The sequence below is a fragment of the Podarcis liolepis genome (assembly GCF_965112155.1).
Source record: "Podarcis liolepis genome assembly, chromosome: 5".
Lineage (NCBI taxonomy): Eukaryota > Metazoa > Chordata > Lepidosauria > Squamata > Lacertidae > Podarcis > Podarcis liolepis.
In genome coordinates, this window is record NC_139556.1 from 92514716 (window position 1) to 92536786 (window position 22071).

General features: G+C 46.3%; 2 protein-coding genes across 3 annotated transcripts in view; both read left to right on the plus strand.

The window, feature by feature from the left end:
- Positions 1–271: 271 nt before the first annotated feature.
- NDUFB5 (NADH:ubiquinone oxidoreductase subunit B5) lies at positions 272–9084 on the plus strand. The gene is made up of 6 exons (XM_083504628.1): positions 272–486; positions 1428–1516; positions 3969–4035; positions 4702–4763; positions 5947–6053; positions 8847–9084. Exons 1-6 carry the CDS (start codon positions 360–362, stop codon positions 8965–8967), a joined length of 573 nt encoding a protein of 190 aa, XP_083360754.1. The 5' UTR covers positions 272–359; the 3' UTR covers positions 8968–9084.
- Positions 9085–15005: 5921 nt separating this feature from the next.
- Positions 15006–22071, plus strand: part of USP13 (ubiquitin specific peptidase 13) — a 77550-nt gene continuing 70484 nt past the window's right edge. Inside the window, exon 1 of one of the 2 annotated variants that reach the window (XM_083504028.1) lies at positions 15006–15379. In XM_083504028.1, coding sequence (XP_083360154.1) covers positions 15266–15379 — 114 coding nt within the window. In that variant the 5' untranslated portion in view covers positions 15006–15265. The remainder of the gene's footprint in view (positions 15380–22071) is intronic. The other variant, XM_083504029.1, reaches the window with a different exon arrangement.

Sequence of the window (22071 nt, forward strand, 5' to 3'; positions counted from 1 at the left end):
CAAGTAAAACAATAGTAAAACATAACTAACTGACCAATCACGTCGGTTCTGCGCCCCCTAACAAAAATCCTGACTACGCTCGTGAATAGGACCCGAATTAAAACAACAACAACTCTTTGCCTGGGGGAGAAAGACGGGAAGAGTCGCAACTGCACTTCCTACGAGCATCTAATAGAGAAACCCCGTCGGGTTCTGCGAGCGGCGCATTGAACTCGGAAACCGGCTCTACGTGGTAGTCTTCTATTAGTGAATCTACGCGCCGCCCTGGCGCCCGTTCTAAAGATGGCGGCCACGCGCCTTCAGCCTCGCCTGCCGAACGCGAGTCACCTTCCTCCGCCGTTACCTTGCCAGTCGCAGGCATGGCGGCCATGAGCCTCCTGCTCCGAGCGGCGGCTGCTTTCGCGGCCAGGAGGACCTTTCCCGGCCCGGGTCTCTGGGGTCGCTTCTCCCTGCCTGGGCGGGCCGCCGGCCGCTCTGTGCTCATCGGTATGGCTTCTCTAGGGGACGGGGGGGATCCGTGGGGTGGGTTTCCCGTCTGGTTGACCTTGAGGATTTGGGACAATCGCTGAGTTTTACGGGGGGCGTTGCCACCATATATGTGCAATAATAATAATTTTACATATAATATCTAATTATATTATATCTAATTGCCGTGACTCCCCTCCCTGGGAAACCTGTTGCGCCGGCAGACGTTCAACTGGTGAAGGTTCCTTCCAACCTGCTTGGTTTGGGCCAGCCATGCTAATAATAATAATAATAATAATAATAATAATAATAATAATAATAATATAATTAATAATAATAATATTTATATTTATACTCCACCCATCTGGCTGGGTTTCCCCACTCTGGGTAGCTTCCAGCCGAATATTAAAAACAATACAGCATCAGACATTAAAAACTTCCCTAAACAGAAAGTAAAATAGTTATTTATTGCCTTGACATCTGCTGGGAGGGCGGTCCACAAGGGGCTTCTGCCACTCAATCGCAGTCCTTCCCCCAAGGGCTACTTTTCTCGGAGGAAGGGCATGCTTTCAAAGGCATGTCAATGATGAAAATAATTAGCAAAGCAATCCTGTCTCGGCTGGGTCAGAGCTGGACAAGTCCCATTATTATTATTATTATTATTATTATTATTATTAGTTGAATTTATATTTTGCCCTATATCCCAGGAGTCTCAGGGCGGTTCACAGAATAAAACCAAGATATAAAACCACAAAATACATAATAAAAATAAAAGCAACAGCCCAATAGCCCCCCCAACACCCACACCCACACCACAGCCTTGGTTTTTTGCTTTGCAAGAATAGCTGTGTGGGAATGTGCAAAAACAGAGGAGAACACAACCAAAGGTCTCTTTGTCGGCTTGCCTGGGTCACAGAAACCACAGCTGGCTTTGCGCTAACACATGGATTTGATTTTTGCAGCTCCAGTACGCCATGGCAGTGGAGGTGGGAAAAGAATGTTTGTCATCCAGGCGACGGATTTTTATGACAGGCGATTTCTGCTTTTGTTGGTGAGTCTCCACTCTTTGGGGAGGGAGGAATTGTAGGAGACCAAAAGGTGTCACACGGGATATTCTGTGATATTCTGTGTTCTAAATGCTACTGTATTCAGTCTTCCTAAGCCCAAGGTTCAGCTTTACCTTAGAGATGGCTTCTTGAGCCTTGTCAACAGAGCAGAGATACCTGTGGACCAGGGCCGAATTTAGGTTTGATGAGGCCCTAAGCTACTGAAGGTAATGGGGCCCTTTATATGTGATATTTTAGGGAGCAGACTAGCAGGCAGGGCCCATTACTTACATCATAGGAGCCTACATAACACAAAACACTTTTGCTGTATGTAGGTTTTATTTTATTTGTTTTTTATCTTATATTTTGGAAATGTACATCCAGCTTTTTTTCCTTTAAATTTTTTTGGGGGCCCCAAGAGTGTGGGGCCCTAAGCTATAGCTTGTTTAGGTTATACGTAAATCCAGCACTGCTGTGCACTATAAAAGTCACCTTTCTGTTTTGCAAGAGGATATACGATGGCTTTGGGTGGATTTTTTAAACTTATTGGTAACTATAGGAATAGAAAAGGGGGCAGTATCAACTCCACTTTTGCTAGAGAGCCCTTGTACAGTGCAACCTGTTACCGTGGGATAAGGGTGGCTTCAACTTTGCAGCAGTTCTGGTGACTGTTGTTTGTTTCAAGGTTGGACATGAGCCCAGCTACAATGCTGGGATTATTGTATCATCGGCAGAACTATTGGGTTGGGGCCATCATGTTTAGGTTGGGATCCATGTATGCACCAAAGAATTGCTCATTTGTTTTCATGGCAGCACTTCCTGTTGCCCATGAGATAAGTCTCCGTTCAGTGGCTTGCCTCTTCAGCAGCTGGTATCTATATCAATGAAGAGTGGGGCAGAAGTAGTTTTATTGCTCCAGCAAAAACAAGAAATGACATTCGAGATTCTTAATCTCTCTATGTGTGCTTTTTACTTCTTTGGATCATTGCCATAAACTGACAAAAAGATATTTCAGAGTGAACTGTGTACATTCATTTAGAGGTCTTTTCACAGGTGTAACTTAAAACGCCAAGTTGTATCTGAATATTCAAGAGCTTTCAGTTCTGAATAAATGACCATATCTTCTATTATTATTATTATTATTATTTCTAAACCACTCTTAATCTAAGGATCACACAGTGGTTTTATATTTTACAAGATAAAAACACCAAAACATATAATTTAGTAGGAAAAAAAACCCAATAATCTCCCCCCCTTGAGTTTAAAAGCCCATAGATTGTTTAATTAGATAGAAGAGGAATGTTATTGTCTGAAATATTAGGCTAGAAAATATATCCTAATAGATTGTAGTGTTTGTATTGGGAGAGGTTCAGTGTTGGAAGTGTTCAGAAGCAGAAGGCTCTTTAATGTATATTTGGTGGTGATGTAAACACACAAAGAAATACTGAGAGATGGTATACGAGGAACTGAAGCAAATGTTTGAATTCACATTTCCAAAAAATCCAGAAGCCTTCCTTTTAGCAATAACAGGAGAGGAGATAGCAAAGGAAGTCAAAAATCTATTTTTGTATGCAACAGCGCCCACAAGAATAGTCTATGCAAGGAGCTGGAAAGAAAAAAAAAATACTCCAACAAAGGATCAAAGTTTGCATAAGTTAATAGAATTTGTAGAATTAGCAAGCAAAATAAGAAATTGGGATGAAAAGAAGATAAGAAGCATGTGGGAATGTTTTGGAGAATATTTATAAAGAGATGGCATTTAGCTTAACCTACAAGTAGGGATAGGGACGCAGGTGGCACTGTGGGTTAAACCACAGAGCTTAGGACTTGCCGATCAGAAGTTCAGCGGTTCGAATCCCCGCAACAGGGTGAGCTCCTGTTGCTCAGTCCCAGCTCCTGCCAACCTAGCAGTTCGAAAGCATGTCAAAGTGCAAGTAGATAAATAGGTACTGCTCTGGCGGGAAGGTAAACAGCGTTTCCGTGCGCTGCTCTGGTTCGCCAGAAGCGGCTTAGTCATTCTGGCCACATGACCTGGAAGCAGTACACCGGCTCCCTTGGCCAATAAAGCGAGATGAGTGCCAGAGTCGGTCACGACTGGACCTAATGGTCAGGGGTGCCTTTACCTTTACCTTTACAAGTAGGGATGAGTATGTGAACAGCAGTAGACAAGATGAATGAATTGAAGGGATGAAATAGGGTGGAGAAATAAGAGTGAGGCAGCAAAATAAAGAGTTTGAACAAGGATAACAATGAAGGATAGGTTGGGAAGTCTGTGTAGGAACATGGTAAGATGACAAATGTATGTGGGGAAAACAACTGGAAAATGCATAAATAAAAATTACATATTAAAAGAAGAGGTTCTAAAATTACTGGGGCTTGATGAAGATGTTAGGGTACTGTGTATTTTTGCCACATAATGATCTTGCTTCTTCTTGTTTCCTTTCACTTTCTAAACAGAGGTTCTACATTTTGCTCACCGGAATCCCAGTTGCTTTAATTATAACATTTGTCAATGTCTTTATCGGTGAGTATTTCTGCAGGTTTCATCCTATTTTGAAGGGCTGACATAAGAAACTGTGAAGTAAAGGGAGCAGTTGCATGTCTCCTAAAGAGCTGCTCTTTTTCAATGACGTTAAATCTGGTTTGGGTTAGTACAAGAACTGCTAGGTGAATTTTCAAAATCCCCTGGGAGGCATGGTCTCAAGGAGTCCTCCTTTCTCCTGGCCTCAGTGGATGGCGTGAACCAATATCTTAGTTCGCTTAAAACAAACAAACAAAAACAAACAAACAAACCTGTAGGTGTTAAAACTTTTTAATTACCACTTAACCAGAAAAATGCGTCTCTTGGCCAGTTTGTTTTCATGCCTTATCTGCTACCTGTAAAACTGAGAATTGTTAATGTTGGTTATTTGTTATGTGGAGTACAAAGCATGAATTGTGTTTGTAGGGACAGGAATTCCCCACCCTTATTTGCATGTTTCTTCGCAGTATTGTGTGTGCACTTGCTTGAATGTACGTCTCCTTGAACTTGGTGGGACTTACTTCTGAGCAAACATGCTAAGGACGGGACAGCAAACTTTGAATTAGTCCTATTTTGAAGATAATACGTTGAGGCTGGCAACAGTATTCTTTCTTGACGGTGTTTTTGGAAGTCTATTGCATTTGAACTGAGCTTCTTCTTTCTCACCAGGTAAAGCTGAACTGGCTGAAATCCCTGAAGGTTATGTCCCAGAGCACTGGGAGTACTATCGTGTAAGTAATAATAAAATATTATTAATCTATTATTTATATCTCACTCATCTGGCTGGGTTTCCCCAGCCACTCTGGGCGGCTTCCAAGAAAGATTAAAAATACATTAAAACATCAGTCATTAAAAGCTTCCCTAAAGAGGGCTGCCTTCAGATGTCTTCTAAAAGTCTGGTAGTTGTTGTTCTCTTTGACATCTGGTGGGAGGGTGTTCCACAGGGCGGGTGCCACTACCGAGAAGGCCCTCTGCCTGGTTCCCTGTAACTTGGCTTCTCGCAGTGAGGGAACCGCCAGAAGGCCCTCAGCGCTGGATCTTAGTGTCCAGGCAGAACGATGTACAGAGCTGAGTGCTTATTGTAATCCCAGCTTGGGAAGGAGCTTTCTGGGCTGCATCCAGACTTGCCTGCCTGCAGATGAAAGGACTCCTTTTGTTTATGGAAGGGAGTTGGGTCCAGTGGAAGCTTCCACCAGAGGGAGGAGGATGGTGGCAATTTCTGCCAGTTTTCTTTTGCTCCTTAATCCCACCACCGATGCTGATCCAAACCTCCAGAGCAGATCTTTGGAGGGTGGGAAATAGGGGGCTGTGAATTCTGGAAGCGTGAATTGCTGAGCACCCGTCCCTCTAGCACAGGGTTGGTGGAACTGGATTGAGTCGGGCAAGATCCTGACATTCCCCAACCCCCGCAGGTCACGTTAACAGCTGGATTCAAGTCCTAGCAACTAGAGATGTTAGGATTTGATCCAAGAACATCATGCATACTAGGTACATGGTCTTCCAGTGAAATATTTTTTTTTTCCGATTCCTCCATCTGCCCATCTTGTCAGATTCCTGTATCTCGCTTGCTCAGCCCCTTTCCTTCAGCAATTGGTTCTCTGGGTTCCTGACCCCTTAGATTCCTACCTTTTAGGCTCTCCTGCCAATCAGCTCTCTACTCTTTGCCTGCCTCACAACAGCTCCTCTTTCCTTGGGGTGTGCACGAAATTTTAATCCCAGTCAAACTGGGAATTTTACTTCCATTTGCTTCTTACAGGATGTTTTGTTAATGACAGCTTTGCCCCCCCCCCCGAGTAGCTTGAAGATTCCATGACATCACACCAGACAAGCCAATCCGTGTCTGAGGCTTCTCTGCTGTATATGCACGCAGGTGCTCATGATTCCTTAGTGATGCCTTGCTTTGCTTTTCTCCAGCATCCGATAACAAGGTGGATTGCTCGCAATATGCTCGACCCTCCTGAAAAGGACTATGAAAAGGGGTTGGCATACCTTTATGCTGAATCCGAGAAACTTGAATTAAGGTAGGGAAAATCAACAGGTAATTTGGTGGTTTCCCAAACTTAGGGACATTAGGAAGCTGACTTATTGTATACGGAGTCGGGCCTTCGGCACACCTTCTGCAGTATGGTCTGCACCAGGTGTGGGGAACCTGTGGCCCTCCGGTTGTTACTGAACTCTGACTCCCATCAGCACCAGTCAGACTGGCCAGTAGTCAGGGATGATGGGAGTCCTAGTCCAAGCACACTTGGGTGCCCATGGGTTTGCCAATAATAATAATAATAATAATAATAATAATAATAATAATAAATTTATACCCCGCCCATCTGACTGGGCTTCCCCAGCTACTCTGGGCGGCTTCCAAAAAAATATTAAAATACTGTAATACATCAAACATTAAAAGCTTCTCTAAACAGGGCTGCCTTCAGATGTCTTCTAAAAGTCTGGTAGTTGTTCTCTTTGACATCTGGTGGGAGGGCGTTCCGCAGGGCGGACGCCACTACCGAGAAGGCCCTCTGCCTGGTTCCCTGTAACTTGGCTTCTCGCAGTGAGGGAACCGCCAGAAGGCCCTCGGTGTTGGACCTCAGTGTCCGGGTAGAATGATGGGGGTGGAGACACTCCTTCAGATATACTGGACCGAGGCCATTTAGGGCTTTAAAGGTCAGCACCAGCACTTTGAATTGTGTTCAGAAACATACTGGGAGCCAATGTAGGTCTTTCAAGACCGGTGTTATGTGGTCTCTGCGGCCGCTCCCAGTCACCAGTCTAGCTGCTGCGTTCTGGATTAGTTGTAGTTTCCGGGTCACCTTCAAAGGTAGCCCCACGTAGAGCGCATTGCAGTCGTCCAAGCGGGAGATAACCAGAGCATGCACCACTCTGGCGAGGCAGTCCACAGGCAGATAGGGTCTCAGCCAACGTACCAGATGCAGCTGGTAAACAGCTGCCCTGGACACAGATTTAACCTGTGCCTCCATGGACAGCTGTGAGTCCAAAATGACTCCCAGGCTACACACCTGGTCCTTCAGGGGCACAGTTACCCCATTCAGGACCAGGGAATCCTCCACACCTGCCTGCCTCCTGTCCCCCAAAAACGGTACTTCTGTCTTGTCTGGATTCAACCTCAATCTGTTAGCCACCATCCATCCTCCAACCGCTTCCAGACACTCACACAGAACCTTCACCGCCTTCACTGGTTCTGATTTGAAAGAGAGGTAGAGCTGGGTATCATCATACATGGCCAAGCAGAGACTCTTCAGGATTTCAGACACTGAACATTCCCAGCCCAACCTCGAGATGCCAGAGATTGACCCTGAGACCTTCAGGGCAGTTGTGGTACCACTGAGCTCTTCCTAAAGTTGTGTTGAACTGTTGCTGAGCTGTCATTTCAGGCATGAGCCAAAGTCAAGCAGGGGGTTGAAAGACAGACTTCCTGCTGTTAATTGGAAATGTTTTCGCTACTCATCGTTCTGCGGCCCACATTGTGTTTTGTGGCTGGAGATGCTTAGCTGTGATGTTAATATCGTTGGCCAACGTCTGCCAACACCCTTGGGGGGGAAATCCATCTAATCCAGTCCCCCCACCCCCCATGCTGTGAAATGACATCCAAGCAGGGCAAGGGAGGGACTTTTCCCTCCTGGGAGCCAGAGGCAAAAAGTGGTCACGGTCAGAGGCAAAAGGGAATGAACAGTTGCGACTCTCTCCTTTGAGTTGCGGGCCTCAGCTGATCTCTGTGTAGTGAATAGCATTGCTTATGGGCCTGTCCCCAGTGAATAAACAATTGTCCCTCCTGTTGCTAGGACTGGTTCAGCTCCTGTTGCCAAATTCTTCCTCACAAACTTGCAGGCAAGCACACAGCCACACGGAGAAAGGCTAGCCTGAATGCGCAGGAAACCGGTGGCCAGTTCCACAAGCCTGGATGTGAACGGTTTCCAGGAGCCATAATTGTGGCTACAAGTTTCAAGCTCCCCCAAATGTTCATTCTTGTGCATGGTAGTTTTTCTCCACCTGCTCCCCTTGTATGGGCTCATGCGGAGGAATTTGGCACTGTGAGCTGGCCTTAATTGACCTAATTGACCAACCTAAGTATCCAGGCACATGGGTATTAAATAGCATATGGTTTGCAGCCTCCGCCTGCCAAATTCTACATCGAGGCAGATCCATCTGCTCTGCTGCTTTAAAATGTTGGCCTGACTGGTTGTATTTGGCTTGAACAATGGGTAACGTTGCCATGGCTCATCAGTCCCTTTTGAACACGGTTAAAATAGACTCGGTTTAATGAGAACAAGCAAAATGCTACCGTAATCACAGGTGAAATATGAAATCACAGGTGCTTCCTGCTTCTGCCAGGAAACAGGCCATGATCCGGCTTGTTGTGTAGTCTGAACTTGGGCTCATGGTTTCCTTCCAAACAAACCACGAGTGGCAACAAAGGCTTGCTTTTGGCTTACTGCTCATGGGTTTTTTTTTTGGGGGGGGGGAAACAAACCATAACCTTGTGTTCATATGACTTAAGAATCGATCAGTTTCTGTAAACTGCTTAGAGGTCTTTCTACAATCAAGTGATATAGACATTATGTTAAATAATAATAATAAAAAAAATACAGATTGTGGCTTGTTTCCTGGCATGGGGGCAGGAAAGGGTGAAAAATGTGTCCACGATTCCAGCAGTCTTCACTAATCCACTGCGCATTCACATTAAACCACAGCTTATTCTAAGTATGGTATAACGTAACGTGCGAGCCAGCTCCTTTGTACAACTGTTTGATCGTCTTAATTTCCTGATTCTCCTTCCTCATCCCGCTATTTTCCTTTTATAGGAAGCAGGAGAAGACAGCACGCAAGCTAATGCAACAGCGGGGGGATGGACCGTGGCATTTCTATGAAACCACCCCTGCAAGTCTTATTGATTATTCTAACAAAGCAACACCTGACAACTAAGCTGGTTATCCACCTGTCTCAGAGGTGGGCACCCATAAAAGAGTAGCGGAATTATGTAATGTATATATATCTCTGACTTCGTAACTCAAATAATAAAAAAAAAGATTGTTTCAATTACTTGCTGTGTTGAAGGTTTCTACACGGACTTTCAGATTCTACAGAGAAAGTGCAAGTTGCTTTTGCCATTAAAAAAGGGGAAAAAAAAGGATTTCCAGCTCTCATGCTTGTGGACCAGTGGTAAAGATGTGGTAAAATTTAATGGTTAACAGACACAGATTTTCCAGCGTTGTATATGGAAAGACAAGTTATGGACATAGGCAACTAATGACAAAAATGTGATATTTATTGATTAATAACAACAACAGTTATTTTAGTAGTAGTAGTAATATTTTTTAAACCATGCAGGGAATATATTAAAAATTTGGCTTCTGGTTCCTTTCCTCGCCCCTCCTCCATGCACCCAGAATCTGCTTTGGGGGGGGGTTTCCCAGTCACCTGTGACTTTGGGGGGTAAAGGTAAAGGGACCCCTGACCATTAGGTCTAGTCGTGGCCAACTCTGGGGTTGCGGCACTCATCTCGCTTTATTGGCCGAGGGAGCCGGCGTACAGCTTCCGGGTCATGTGGCCAGCATGACTAAGCCGCTTCTGGCGAACCAGAGCAGCGCACGGAAACGCCGTTTACCTTCCCGCTGGAGTGGTACCTATTTATCTACTTGCATTTTGACGTGCTGCTAGGTTGGCAGGAGCAGGGACTGAGCAATGGGAGCTCACCCTGTTGCGGGGATTCGAACCGCCGACCTTCTGATTGGCAAGACCTAGGCTCTGTGGTTTAGACCACAGCGCCACCCGCGTCCCTTACTTTGGGGGGTGTGTGTGTAGGCTCCTCTAAATAAGAATCTCTTCGGCAGGTGATGGAAAGAAAACAGCGAAGGCTGCTGCCTGACATCAATAGGAAGGGAGTTCCAAAGAGTCAGCTCTGCAACACTAAACAATTGAGTCCTTACGGATGCGGTTGCGGGTATTATGTGGCACCTGTAAAAGTGCCAATTCTGCCAGTCGAAGGGGTTGAGTTGGCACATAGGGGGTAAGGCAGGCTTGTAGGTAAACTGGTCCCAAGTTGTTAATCTTGAAATCGTCCCAGTCAGGAAATCAGCAACCAGTGCTGAACTCTTGAGTTGCAGTGTTTTGCAGTAACTGCAGCTTCCGGCGCAAGCTTGGAATCAGAGCATTGTAGAGTTGGAAGGGACCTCAAGCATAATCTAGTCCAGCCCCCTGCAATGTAGGAATCTCAGCTGAGCTTTTTGTGAGAGCAGCATTCAAAATGTGCTGTCGCCCAGAATTCCGACACCGATGCATAGCTTAGCCCCGCCTCCTAAGTGTGATGTTTTTGCCTACTTTTGTAGGAAGATGCTACTAGCGGTTGTTTGGGACCACTAGAGGGCAGCCCTGTCTTTCTACATCACAGCGTGGCCAGAATAACAGCAGCATAGGGCAATCCTCACAAGGCGAAGCTCTCCTGCCCCACACTATTTCCTATGGCTGTGGGACCTGCGTCCTTTCCAAAGTTTGATGCCATTGTTGTTCTTTCTCACAAACTACACAGACCTTGCCTAGTTCCCTCTCCATCACCTGCCCTGCTCCTCACATGGACAAGCCTGTACCAAAACAATAACACTCCACAGACAAGTAGGGTTGTATAGAGTGATTGATTTTGGCTAGAGAGAGTGGGTTCAAATCCATGTTCTGCGATGAAGCTCACTCAGTGGCCATGATTCTTGGGGGGATAACATCAGCTGGAGTGCAGGCAGCGGAAGACCCCAAAATGTTGCATACTCCTTCCTGGAGGAAGGTGGGATTAAATATATGCAATGTCATTGGAGCCTTATCTAATAGGTGCTTTCAGTAGCCTCTCTGTTATACCAGGTTAGTTGAGTCACCTGTGTCCTCTTAAGTCAGCTGCCCTCCTGATGCTGTTAGACCCCCAACTTGGAATAGCTCAGTCGGTAAAGGTAAAGGGACCCCTGACCATTAGGTCCAGTCGTGACCGACTCTGGGGTTGCGGTGCTCATCTCGCTTTATTGGCTGAGGGAACTGGCATACAGCTTCCGGGTCATGTGGCCAGCATGGCTAAGCCGCTTCTGGCAAAACCAGAGCAGCGCACGGAAACGCCGTTTACCTTCCCGCCGGAGCGGTACCTATTTATCTACTTGCACTTTGACATGCTTTTGAACTGCTAGGTTGGCAGGAGCAGGGACCGAGCAACGGGAGCTCACCCCGTTGCAGGGATTCGAACCACCGACCTTCTGATTGGCAAGCCCTAGTCTCTCTAGTCTCTCCTAGTCTGAGAGCCGGTGTGGTGTAGTGGTTAAGAGCGGTAGTCATGTAATCTGGGAAACCGGGTTCGTGTCTCCGCTCCTCCACATGCAGCTGCTGGGTGACCTTGGGCCAGTCACACTTCTGTGAAGTCTCTCAGCCTCATTCACCTCACAGAGTGTTTGTTGTGGGGGAGGAAGGGAAAGGAGAATGTTAGCCGCTTTGAGACTCCTGAAGGGGAGTGAAAGGCGGGATATCAAATCCAAACTCTTCTTCTTCTTCTTCTTAATTTGTGGATTGTAGGTTCGAGCCCCAGTTAAAAAATTCCTGCACTGCAGAGGGTTGGACTAGATGACCCTTGGGGTCCCTCCCAACTTTTGCTTGATTCTGCTTGCCCTGGGGCTGATATCTACAGGGGAGGCCCTGCTGGTAGTTTCGCGGCCATGTGAGGTTCATGGTTTGGAGGCACGTGAGAGCCTTTTCTGGGGTGGCCCCTCGAGTGTGGCATGCTCTCCCTCCGAGATGCATGTGGTGGCGTTACTGTATACATGTTGGCATCACGTCAAGGCACACTTTTTTTTGCACAGAGCTTTGGTGGTGGAAGTTGTTACTGCTCACCATATGCCTAACCCTCTGTGCAGCCATGTGGCAGAGGGGAGGCCACATACAGCCTATGAATAAACAAACCCCAACCAGCATGGCTAAGACAATCTGGAAGACCAGAAGTTTCCGATTCCTGCTCTTAAGTGGTAAAGAGAGCTTTAGCCAAAATGTGCAGAGGGGCTTACTACTACAGGTTAAAAGAAAAAAAGGTAAACTACAGGTAAACTTTTCGGACACAGGGCTACATTCACATGTAATGGCAGGCCTGGATTCTTGGCTTAATAAACCATACTTTGCATATTGTAGCAGCAAAACAACTGGGGAGAAGCAAAGCAGCTGCAATCTCCCAGAGCACATATAATCGTGCTAAGTTATGTTTTTGCTCAACAAGAACTGCGAATCAGGCCATTGCATACTCCTCTAAGCCAAAATTTATAAGCTGTGTCAGAATGAAGTCTAGTTCACGTTATATTTTGATGTGCTAAAACCAAACAAAGGTGAATTTTACCACCATTTGGCATGGTTATTATTTCGTTAGAATTCATACACTAGCATTCTTTGTTCTTGCAGATTAAATAAATACTAGCTCTCCCCAGGGGAAGATGTCCCCTCCAACAATGCAATTCCTGTACCAGATTTTATTACTGTTCGAAACAGAACATGTTAATCAGCTGTGTCTCTCCTTAAAGGAACAGGCTGCTTTCCAGGTACAACTGAGGGACCAATAGCAAACACGTGTATTGGCTTTAGCAGCAAGTGATTTTCACAAGTGTGTCACACACATTGATCACCGTAGGTAGAAATTGCACAACTCTGCTTCCTGGGAGACCAGCTCCAAGCCAATGCTTTTCAATGGAAAGAGTTCACACATTTGGCTGAGAATTGCCCAGCGCTGATCCAGCAACCAAGTGTGCAGGCAAAATCACATGACCTATAATGGTTTTTGGTGTTTACCTATAATCTGTAGAATTAAGTGTCTCTGTGGTCAGCAATAGCCTGAAATTACTGCATCAGTGTATGTGTGGATCTTGCTGAGATCTTGGCAACAACTGATTACTGAGTATTAGGATGTCCCAGAGTTTCCTCCTTTTTCCTGATTGTTTTTTAAAAATCACATAAAAAGAGGCTATAAAAAGCACAGTCTGTTATCTCAACAGGATTTCTCTTCCAGCCCTCCTCTCTGGTAAAACATTACTCATTGCTTAATAACAACATCAACAGGAGAATGAGTATTTCATTTTGTTAACTGAATTTCCAGCCCACCCTTCACCGAGGGCTCATTCCTTGCATACAAAAACGCAATTAAAGCCCCATCTGCACTATATATCCAAAGCAGTATTATGTCGCATTCAGTAGTCGTGATTCAGCACAAAATCCTGGGAGTTGTTGGGAAACCCCTATTCCCCTTCCGGAATTGGTAGTCAACCCCTCTTCCCAGGCAACTCTGCGAATCTTTGGGCAGAGCCACGACGGCTGTTTAAAGTGGTATAATTCTGCTTTCAAATGCACAGTGTGGACAACGCCTAAAACAGTGAGCAGCAATTCCAAATTGCAATCTATACAACAGGTTTTGTGGAGGGCACTCTCCATGAAAACCCCGCAACCAGTTCTTCAGTGCCCAAAGGCCAGAATAAACTGGTGAACCCTCAGCAAGCCACAGGAACTGAAAAGGGTTGGAGATGTGTTATTGGGGCCACCACCGAAAAGGCTCTCCCAGGAGCCACTGGTTGGCCCCCAAACCTCTGAAAGCTGGGACGACGACGATGGCGACCGACAACTGTGTCACCTTCTAAGCTTTCCTCCATTTATGAGACCTGGGTTCCCCACACCTTATTCCTCTTCCTATACTTAACCAAGTGGGTATTTCACTTCATTTCATTTGTTCTCTTTTAATTTGTATACCACCTTTTCTGTATTACTATATGCAAGGCGGTTTTCAAGCTGAAAGAAACAACAAAATAGACAGTGGGAGTGTAAAAAGGTGAGAGCCTTTTGGGAAGTGATACATAATGAATTGAAAAAAATGTTGAAATATACATTTGTTAAAAAACCAGAAGGCCTTTTGTTAGGAATGGTTGGAAATGAAATAAATAGAAAGGACCATAAATTATTTTTATATGTAGTAACAGCAGCAAGAATACTACTGGCCCAAAAATGGAAGCAGGCAGAATTACCATCGATAGAAGAATGGAGAATGAAATTAATGGACTACGCAGAATTAGATAAATTAACAGGAAGGGTCCGAAACCGACGAGATCACAAGTTTACCAAGGACTGGAGTAAATTTGTGGACTATATGAAAAGCATATGTGATATGCAAATAACATTTGTGGGTTTACAGGAAGCTTTGTGAAGAAATAATATTAGAAACACTGTAAAAAAGGGAACAAGGGAATAGGTTTATTTAAAATAAAAGGCAATGTTAAATTTAGAATTGCGGATAGAAGATTAGAAAACGGAAGATTCACGGATGAGCTGAAGGAAGTCAAAAATATGTATTTGTGACAATATTGAAATGTATGTTTAAATCTTATATTGGAAATTGAATAAAAATAATTTAAAAAACAAAACAAAACAAAATAGACAGCAAAGACCACCTAAGTCATAACAATCTGATCCAATGCCAAAAAGTCACGATGGCTTTAAAACAAACAACTTGTACCAAATAAAGCCACATTCAACAATCCATAGTCAACAACGAAATAAATTAAACATCAGCAAGCAATAATGAAACAGTTGATCAGTTACAATAAAATTACTAAACTATAGTCAGTAAAAATGACCTTAAGTCACAACACATAACATACCACACAACATAAAAAGCCATGGAAAAGGATCCAACTGAGAAACAAGGAGGCACAACTTGCAAAACTATTATTTTTAAAAAATAATAATCCCTGAACTCCTCTCTTCCCAGCTGCTTCCGCTGTTCCCAAAGTCTGGGAAAGGCTCCTTGGGCAGGTGGAAACAGCCATTGCCTGATGGGCAGCAGAAAGTCTCCTTAAACCGCCCCCCATGCCCTGGGTTGGGGTTGAAGGAGGAGGAAAAGGGCGCCTCGGGGCATGTGCAGAGCTCCGGAGAGCGGGATTCCCTGGGCGTGGCCGCAGCTGGTTCCGCGAGCCCCGGCACCTCTCCGCCGAGAGAGATTCCCCCGGGGCGGGGCGGCCCTCTTCCCCCCGCCGCTGCCATTGGGTTAAAAATAGCGGCTCGGCGCGGCTCTCCTCCCCTCCGGGAGGGCGGGCAGGCCGGCCTGGGCTGCGCTCCTTCTCCGCCTCCTCCTCCTGCTCCTCCGCGGGGCTCGGCCGGCTGCGCTCCTCTCTGCTGACCCACCGGCGGGAGCCTGGAGCCGGGCGCGCTCTCGGGGAGCGGCCGGGGGTCGCAGATGGCGGCGGGGGACGTGGGCGAGCTGCTGGTGCCCTACATGCCCACGATCCGGGTGCCCAAGGCCGGCGACCGCGTCTACAAGACCGAGTGCTCCTTCTCCTACGACTCGCCCGTAAGTGAGGCTCCTCGCCCGGCAAGGGGGTCCCTCCTGCTCTTCCTCCTCGCTGGCGCCCCCCGCCCCTCCAAGACCCACACTTCTTCTTCTTCTTCTTACTAATATCATTATTATTATTAATTATTATCTTCTTCCCCACCCAAAGCTCTCCACCAGTCCGCCCTCCCCACTTCTCGTAGGCTCCTCCGCTGCCCTCTACTTCCTCCCCCCTCCCCACTTTTCATAGGGTCCTCGGCCCCACAGAGTATTGGCATCCCTCCTCGCCCCCCCCCCCAGCGCTGTTTAACCCTCAATCCCCTTTTTAGGGTGCCCCGTTGGCTCCCGGTAGCCCCAGAGAAGATGCCCCCATTGCCTCTCCCACGTCCCTCTATTCTACTTAGTAGGGCCCCCTCCCACCACCCCATATCCCGTCTGTTTCCACTTAGGGTGCTTCTCCCCTTACCCCATATCTCTCTCTTCTACTTAGTAGTGTGCCTCCCCCATATCCCTCTCTTGTTCTACTTAGTAGGGTGAATAGGAGCCAACTGCTAGGGATTGAGGTCCCTTTGCCTCCCCCAATAAAATATTTGAAGGTACCCCACCCCAGTTGATGGGCAAATGGTGTGGGGGGGTGATTGATTATGTGGTCAGGTTGCCTGCCCCCCAATATTCAAGTTGGCACCCCCGGTTCTGCTTAGTAGGGTGCCTGCCCCCCCTCAATATCCCTCTGGTCTCCCCCCATTCCTCACATCCTTCTGTTAGCAGGTCAGGTCTTCTATTTTGTAGGGTGCCTCTTCCCATCAGGGCCTGTATTCTGAAGGAGCTCTGTGCTGCCTTCCGCCCCACCCCATAGGGCCATAGGTTTCCCCCCTTGACAATTAGTTCCCCAAGTTTGGGTCTGTCGCTGCTGTCGACCCTCAAGCTCTTTCTCTTTGGTTCCTTTGTATCTTCTCATGAAGCGCCTAGGCCTGTTGCCCCAATGTCTAACGCTCCACTGTTGCTATCTTGGTCCTTCCCGTGTGGGTCCAGAGGCAGATTTAGCAGTGGCTACATCAGCCTGACACCCCCTCAGTATCTGGGTCAATGGGTTACTCCCTCCAAGCCCTGTGCTTATGCCTTTGTACTGTCCCTCAACCCCTCATGGTCCCCATTGCCCCTTAACAAACCTCCCTTTTTTCATAGTTCCCACCTTGAAACTTGGGAGTTTGCAAACTCTGTCTCTCAGCATCTACCTGGATTCGTAGAGTGTCCTCTGTTATATTCAGGTTGCCGGTCTCTCACTTCCCAATTCCACCTGTTTCCCCAGCCGCACCCCCAATTTCTGGTGCCTAGGCTAGTTGAATAGTGTCTCCCCCCCCCATACATTCCATAATTGGTACCGGTTGCAATGTCTCCCCCACCTATGGCAACTTAAATAATTCCTGCCTGTGGCTACATAACCCAGAATGCACCACTCTTTTGCTGCCAGTCTGTGCCCTCCTCCTTGACTACATAATATCCCCCCCCCCATCCTCAATCCATCGTGCTCCTTACCTGCAAGCCTACCCCTTTAATTCACCCTTAGGGAGCTCTCTCTTAATATTCTCCCCAAAACTGGAAAAATATTTTAGGTTTGACAACAAAATAGAACCTCCATCTTCAGTGGCAGCCGGATACTGAAAACCAGGTGCTGGGGTTCGACTCTGTAGTATTATTGTTGTTCCATTCATTGCCTGGTTTTCACCCGTAGGTCCCAGGGAAGGTTGTAGCAGTTTTAAAAGTCAGAATTAAAAATAGTTAAAACAGATCACAGGAATAGGGTGGATTGTCTTCTGTCTACTTCACAAACTTGTAATGGCTCATTGTAACACTTGCTTGGCGGGCAGAACGTTCCTGGCACCTCCAGAGCTGGATAGGAAAGAACCATGTCTGAACGCTTGCTTCCAGTCAGTGCAGACAGCAAAGGTTTAGATGGAAGGCAGTTTCTGTGCAGGAAATAGCATACAAATCCATAATTGGGTTGTTTCATGTGATGACTGAACGTGTGTATGTTTTGCTGTGTTATGTTTTAGGATGCACACATGCACAATTGCTTTCTGTGTTGGAAATGTTGCAATGTTTGAAAGAGTTCCAGGTAGCCCTTCTCCTTGGAAGTTAGAAATTCGCCCCCGTTTCCCAGTGATAAAGCTGCTTTCATGCTGCCTGGAGCGCAATGTTTGTATGTCTACATTTAGGAGCTGCTGGATTTAGCAACATAGAAGTGTTTGTATTTTGGGAGTGGGGGGGGGCGGGCGGGATGCAGCAACTGTGCAACTGCCAACTGGGATTTCCTGAAGGCCCCCCCCCCATTTCTTCGCATTGCAAAGTACAAGTGGCTTGGGATAGTGAGGGCTGCAGGTGTAAATTCTCCTTTTAAAATTAGCTTGAACCAGACTTGCTTTTCCAGTGCAGCTGAAACTAAAGACCACGAAGTGGATATTGAGTAGGTTAACTTCTCCAGGAAAAAAGTTTTCCAAAGTTCTTGGGTCTCCAAGTTTGGCGTTCTTATTTTACTTTGCGATCCTGATTTACAGCTAGGCTGTCACAGCTGAACAGAGGGCACGTTGCTGGCTGGTTTCATATGAACCTCGTGTTCTCCCTCCCTCAGGGATTTTGAAATAATTGATTAGACACAGATACTTTTTCATCCTCTGGGGTCTCTTGCTAGCCTTCTGGCCGGCCTTCTGTAACTTCGCAGAGCCTTCTGTACAGTGCTTACTTGCACACTTTTATGGAGAGTGGCACAATTCACAGGCCCAATATAATTCTAATTAATAAACACACAGATAGGCACACAGTGCTTATGTTCCTTTTAATTAATCTGTGATTATGTTTAATCACTCCCCTGGTTCCTAATTTGCTTATGAGTGTGTGTGTGTGTTTGCCTGCCTTAGTGTAGCAAACAGCAGTTTGCAGGGGTGATATAGCTCCGCGAAAGTCTTGAACCAGCTGCACCCCTTGCTTCAATCCAATTTGGAACGACGTATTGTTAGCTGCTTTTAAATGAAAATTAAAATGCCTAGAAATTTGGCAACAGATTATGTATTAGAAGCTATATAAATACTTTGGAATTGGTATTGCATGTTTGCATGTACAGAATTCTGGTTAAAGGGTGTCCACACCGAGTGATCACAAGTTCAGGGTTCTAATTTACCTGTCCGCAGATATTTGCCCAGCACTTTCTGTGGGGGTTTGATTGTCCTTATTCAGCACATCCTTACAGGACTTGAGCTTGCAGTGTCCCACGGCCTGTCTGCATTGCAGCAGCAGACAACAGCAGGCCCAGCATAATCTGAAAGTGTTCTGTTGGCATCTAAGTTGGGCAACACCTGTCACAAGATTTCAGTGGCTCCGAAAAGCACTGAACGGCGTATATGCAAAATCTCTTAAGGTAAAATGGCTATTGCCTCAACCACAGCTTACATGCACTTTTCATATGGAAAAAGTTCGTGGTCCAGTCCTCCAGGACTGCACCACTTCAGACTACAGGAGGAGAAAAGCAGCTCATTTTTAATGCCTCTCCATGTAATGTAATGTCAGCTACGATTGTTGTAGTCTTTGTCGTCTGATACATCTGAATACGCTCTAATACAGATGGTTTAAAAATAGACACTTACTTTCCTATCTTGCAATGCATGCTTATTCCTGCTCTACTATTCCTAAACTGTGTTGGTGGCAGGGCTGTCTTAAGCATATGCGACGCCAGGGTGCAAAGATCCACCTGGTCCCGTCCCCCCCCCCCGGTTGCCCAGTCCCAGGCGTGCAGGAGGGCGGAGCCGGCTGCCCGCCTCAGTGCCTCACTGGCTCGGTTGCCCCCAAACTTGCGGCGCAGAGCCACCCGCAGCAGAAGAGCCTGCCACGGTGCTCTGACCGACGGTTGGGCTCTTCCCCGGACTCAACTCTCGGGCCCTGGTGCCCCTGAGAGCTTGGCACCCGGGTGCCCTGCACCCCTAGCGCCTATGGGTAAGACGGCCCTGGTTGGTGGTTTGTGAATATTGGAGGGAAGGGGACAGTGAAATGAAAATGGAGGAACTGTGGTCTCCCAAACATTGGGGATAGAAGGCAGGTTTTGTCCATGCTTCATTTGCAGCTTGGTGTGTTACTTCCTCCTCATTAGAAGCGAATTTTCACAATTCACTTAATGGGAATAGGGATAAAGGGTTCATTCAGGGACATCACTAGTGTGGATTTAGGCCTGTTCCTGGCAATTTGTGACACCAGCTATTAAGAATTGAACCTGGTTCAATATATATAACCCCAGGATCCTGATGATCAGTCAAACTAGAGTGCAGCAAAGTTGGGAACTGGACAGGCTCCTTAGCCAATTCCCCCCCCCCCCCAAATGTTTTATCTGTGCTTGTGGGCTTCAGCAGGCATGCTGCTGCTGCTGGTGATCTGAGCATTTTAACTTTCTACAATGCCCCTGGCCGAGTGTTGGGCCCAAGGCAGCCTCACTAAACATATTTGCTGGTTTGCTGGCTTCCCAGCAACTGCCCGAGGGCACCCCATGCTGACTTAGGCTCTGATTGGGCAAGGAAATTATACACACTCACACACACCTGAATGAACACATGTGGATACCCATAATTCCATGTGAATTTTGAATGTTCCCCAAAATAGACACATTATTTCCCTACTTCACTGGTTCAAAATTGTCACTTCGCTGGTCTCTTTCTGAGTTCATTTTGGACTGTCTGTGCTCACTTGCGCATGTTGTCAATCTCCAGATTTCATACATTGCAATTTAATGGTTTGCACACAGTGGGTTTGTTTGTTTTTTGGGATAAAAAAATGAGGTCCCAGTACGAGACTCATCCGACTTTTTTAGGTGTTTGATTGCCCTCTTTTTTCTATTTTGTTTTGTGACATTTTGATCGAGAATCTATATGGGATTCAAAAGTGACTCAGCTGCCTGGTGCTTATCATCTCTCAGTGGAAGGCAGGTTCTTTTTATAACCCACACACTTCAGATCTCAAGTGTCAGCCCAGCAGCTCTCTGAGCAGAGACTCACACTGATTAGGAAAGGCCAAAGAAAATTCCAAAACAGTGTCAAGATTTGCATACTTAAGGTAGACCAGTTGGAGGAAGTTCCTGCCTTGCAAAATGCTCAGGCTACCACTTTGCTAAGGCAACTTCCTCTGACCCGTTTCCATTCTCTTAAATGGGACAAAAATGTGTCATAGTCCAGTCCATTTTGCTAGGCTGTAGATTGGGGCTATATTTATACATAAGGAAAATGTATGCCCTTACGATGGCAGGTGCACTGTGATTTTAGTATCTGCTGTGCATGACATGCACTACACAGTGACTGACAGATCCCTTGGGGCAGAGGCTGGCACTGTGCATTGGTGTTCTGTGTAGGTTTTGCTTCAACGGCACGCTAGTCCCATTAGGTGGACAGGAAACAGCTTACATTTTTTAACATCAGCAAGTGAATAGCCAGTAGTAAGGTTATGTGCTTGGGGACATCCTTTGAGATAGAACTTTGCCTGATTCCAAGGTGACCTTAAGAAAGCTGGAGGGGCCAGCTAGATGGAGATGTCAGTTGCTCTGAGCCCGGCTTCGGCTGGGGAGGGCGGGATATAAATAAAATTTATTATTATTATTATTATTATTATTATTATTATTAACCAGGCATCCAGAGATCTCCACATGGTCGCACTTGAACCCGCGCCGGTCGCAAAAGGCACCTGGCACCTGGGTAATTTCTAACACTGCATGTAAGCCCATATTTTAGGTAAGCTATCTTGTATTAATCCTATTTATAATAATTATTTGTGGGGATCAATATCTGCAGGGCTGAAATACTTTGTGATTGCAATCTTGTGATGGAAAGACCAGGCAACGTACGGAAGCCAGAGCTCCACACGGTGTTCCAGTTGTGGCCAGACTTTCCACCAGCCTTCTGTTACTTTTAGATGATGCCATTTTGAGCTCTTGGATATTTCTGAGGAACAGATTGCTTTGGACTAGGGGGATGGGCTTTAGCTCAGCGGTAGAGCATCTGCTTTGCATGCAAAAGGTCCCAGTTTCAACCCCCAGCATCATAATAATAGTAACAACAACAACAACAACAACAACAACAACAACAACTTTATTATTTATACTCCACCCATCTGGTTGGGTTTCCCAGCCACTTTAGGTGCCTCCTAGCAGAATAGTAAAAACACAATAAAACATCAAACATTAAAAACTTCCCTAAACAGGGATGTCTTCTAAAGGTTGTATAGTTATTGCCTTGACATCCGATGGGGGTGGGATAGGGTGGGCACCACCACCAAGAAGGCCCTCAGCCTGGTTCCCTGTAGCTTCACTTCTCACAATGAGGGAACCACCAGAAGGGAGTTGGAGACACTCCTTCATAATGGGCCGAGGCCGTTTAGGGCTTTGAAGGTCAGCACCAACACTTTGATTTGTGCTCGGAAACATACTGGAAGCATCTCCAGGTTAGGGCTGGGAATCAGTACAGTGGTACTTCGGAAGTTGAACGGAATCCGTTCTGTAAGTCCATTCGACTTCCAAAACGTTCAGAAACCAAAGCACAGCTTCCAATTGCCTGCAGGAAGCTCCTGCAGCCAGTTGGAAGTTGCAGAAGCCACATCAGACATTTGGGTTCCAAAAAACGTTTGCAAGCCGGAACACTCATGTCCAGGTTTGCGGAGTCCGAGAGCCGAAATGTTTGACTCGTGAG

Excerpts from the sequence above, each read along its gene's own strand:
- NDUFB5 (XM_083504628.1), top strand. The coding sequence starts at position 360 with ATGGCGGCCATGAGCCTCCTGCTCCGAGCGGCGGCTGCTTTCGCGGCC. Across the intron at positions 4,036-4,701 it reads ATTTGTCAATGTCTTTATCG|GTAAAGCTGAACTGGCTGAA; the intron begins GTGAGTATTTCT and ends CTTTCTCACCAG. Across the intron at positions 4,764-5,946 it reads AGCACTGGGAGTACTATCGT|CATCCGATAACAAGGTGGAT; the intron begins GTAAGTAATAAT and ends GCTTTTCTCCAG.